Source organism: Ictalurus punctatus, chromosome 10 (genome assembly GCF_001660625.3).
Source record: "Ictalurus punctatus breed USDA103 chromosome 10, Coco_2.0, whole genome shotgun sequence".
Classification (NCBI taxonomy): domain Eukaryota; kingdom Metazoa; phylum Chordata; class Actinopteri; order Siluriformes; family Ictaluridae; genus Ictalurus; species Ictalurus punctatus.
This window is the reverse complement of record NC_030425.2, coordinates 1,682,501-1,685,000: the sequence shown is the minus strand read 5'-3', so window position 1 is coordinate 1,685,000 and position 2,500 is coordinate 1,682,501. Positions and strand designations below refer to the sequence as shown.

Sequence of the window (2,500 nt, the reverse complement as noted above, 5' to 3'; positions counted from 1 at the left end):
GAGCGAAGGAACGGGTAGAAGGATCCATCGAAATACGGAACAGTCAGGGCTTTAGGGTGAACTTCAGGAACGGGACGAGGAACTGACACTAAACACGACATGAATATATACATCGCATCATATGTAGGCTAATGTTTCTCTAAAACTCATCACAGTTATACACACACCTTACCCCTGGTATGAAGTGCTGCAGTGATAATAATCCACGTGGAGCATGATATTACTTTAATAATAAGTTAATGAGGTGTTCATTAAACCACATGAGAGCCACTTTACATTCACTTTAAACACTATACGCTTTAAAAGTTGCAATACTTGCAACAATGCCGGACTTACATCGTACAAGTCAGTTAAGATAACACTTTCTTAATTATAATTCTTAAGATTAATTGCTTTCTTCCAAAATTCTCAGGATTAATTCCACACACAGCACCAAGAGTTAATTTGAACACAGCTCATAGCTTACATAGGCTGATATATTATCATTTTCAGTTGAATCGTAATTATTAACTTTTTTTTTTCTTCAAAAATGTTCATTTTCTATTTACATTTAAACAACAACAAACAAACAAAAACAAAATTGCTACAGCAGTAACTGATCATGAAGTAGTATGCTTTTATGGACATTTGGAAAGTTTGTAATAGCGCAAAATTTAAACAAACTCCATGTGAATATCACAATTTTCAATTAAGAAAAATAAATCAACTCTAGCCTATAAAAAAAATCAATCAAACAAATAAATAAATAACTTACGTTTTTTGGGGGGGTGTGCCAGGATGGCATTAACACCGAATTTGAGGTGTGTCGGATCTTTGCTCGGAGTTTTTGGAGAAGAAATTCCAATCACGGGAGGCTCAGATGGAGTGACGGTGGAGGAAAGAGGGGAAGAAGAAGAAGAAGAAGAAGAAGAAGAAGAAGAAGAAGAAGAAGAAGAAGAAGAAGAAGAGCTGATGCGCAACAGATCCTCCACCAGAAAGCCGGAGCGAGAGCGCAACGCGGAGTGCGCGTGGAAAGTGTGCGGCGTGGGGGAATGAAACGCGGCCGCGGGATGCACCAAACTCGGGTACATGGCCACGAGACCGGGCATCATCGTCATCATGATGGAAAGCAGAGGACAGGATGCGTGACTGCGAGAGCGAGAGAGAGAGAGAGTCCTCCTGATGTGCTAATCAGTGTGTGCAGCAGTGAGTCCGGCTAGACTTTTATACGCGCTGAGAGGCTTCAGGGAGTGACACAGGCAACAAAAGGAGCTCACATAAAGAGAATAAAAAGGGGATGAAGTGAATGAAGAGCTCCAATTGAGCCGCTTTCACACGGAGGACACACACACGCACACACACACGCACGCACGCACGCACGCACGAGAGAGCAGATTTCTGACTGGATTAGACACATCAATTTTACACTCTCTAAAATGCGCACATTAATGTTTCATTTAACTCAGGGGTGCATTAACATCTGAGCGCGTTAAACACAGTACAGTTAACACCTGGAAGAGTGAGATTCAAATAAAACACTCCATTTCGAATGGTTGACTTTAATAGTGTTCACACTGCGCGCTATTCCTGTGAAATGAAGGAGTGAAAAAAAGACATTGCAAACGAATGAACACAAATACAAACCCTGTGCTGCATTAACATGCCTGTAATGTTTGTTTAACACCCGGGTTCCCAGCACTTATTATTATTATTATTATTATTATTATTATTATTATTATTATTATTATTATTATTATTATCTGCTATGATTGCTGTCCAACGTAATATCTGTGACTGACATCCTGTTCATTTTCAGGCGAGTTGTAACCAGTTTAACCAGTTTGAGCTACAGAAACACACAGTTAAAGCTGACTATGAGTGAGAAGTTAGTCAAAACATTTTTGCAAATTGTGTTCATTGAATGGAAAAAAAACTTTCAAACTTTTTTTGTTTGTTTAAACAGAGTGTTTTAGAAAAGAAAGAAGGAAAGAAAAAACCCTCAGTGTTTCCAGTACTGAAAATGCTGACTATCAGAACTTTAACATTTACAATGATTCAATTTATCCAAAACATTTTGACCCCAAATAACTTTTAGTTGAGGTAATAATCCAATCTGAGCACAGAGTGAACACTATGAAAGTTCAGAATCGTCCATATAACGATGTTTATGTACTTAAAAAAATAAATAAATAAATAGAAAAAATAAATACAATCAATCAAATCTACATGATTTCTTGAAGATGTTTATGCTTATATGTATATCTTTATACATCCATGTAAGTCCCTTTAACACACTTCCTTTTCATCTCAACTTCCCACAATCCCACAATTTGATCCCCTTCTAGTCTTCAAGCCAAGAAACCTAAAATCATCAACAACAACAACAATAACAAACAACACGTCTTTCATTAACGAAACCTATTAAGCAATCACAATTTGTGCCTGCTCAAATGACCCTTGATTAGATTTCATTTGATTTATTCGAATATGCCCAAATTTGTTCAGATTCACAAAGAATAAT

At 37.4% G+C, this 2,500-nt stretch overlaps 1 protein-coding gene across 1 annotated transcript in view; it reads right to left on the bottom strand.

The window, feature by feature from the left end:
• Positions 1-1,308, bottom strand: part of dbx1a (developing brain homeobox 1a) — a 10,441-nt gene extending 9,133 nt beyond the window's left edge. Inside the window, exons 1-2 of the mRNA XM_047158276.2 lie at positions 755-1,308; positions 1-88 (exon numbers count right to left, since the gene is read on the bottom strand). The exon at positions 1-88 is cut by the window's left edge and continues 14 nt beyond it. Of these exons, the coding sequence (XP_047014232.1) occupies positions 1-88; positions 755-1,100 (434 nt within the window). The 5' untranslated portion in view covers positions 1,101-1,308. The remainder of the gene's footprint in view (positions 89-754) is intronic.
• Between the last annotated feature and the right edge of the window lie 1,192 nt (positions 1,309-2,500).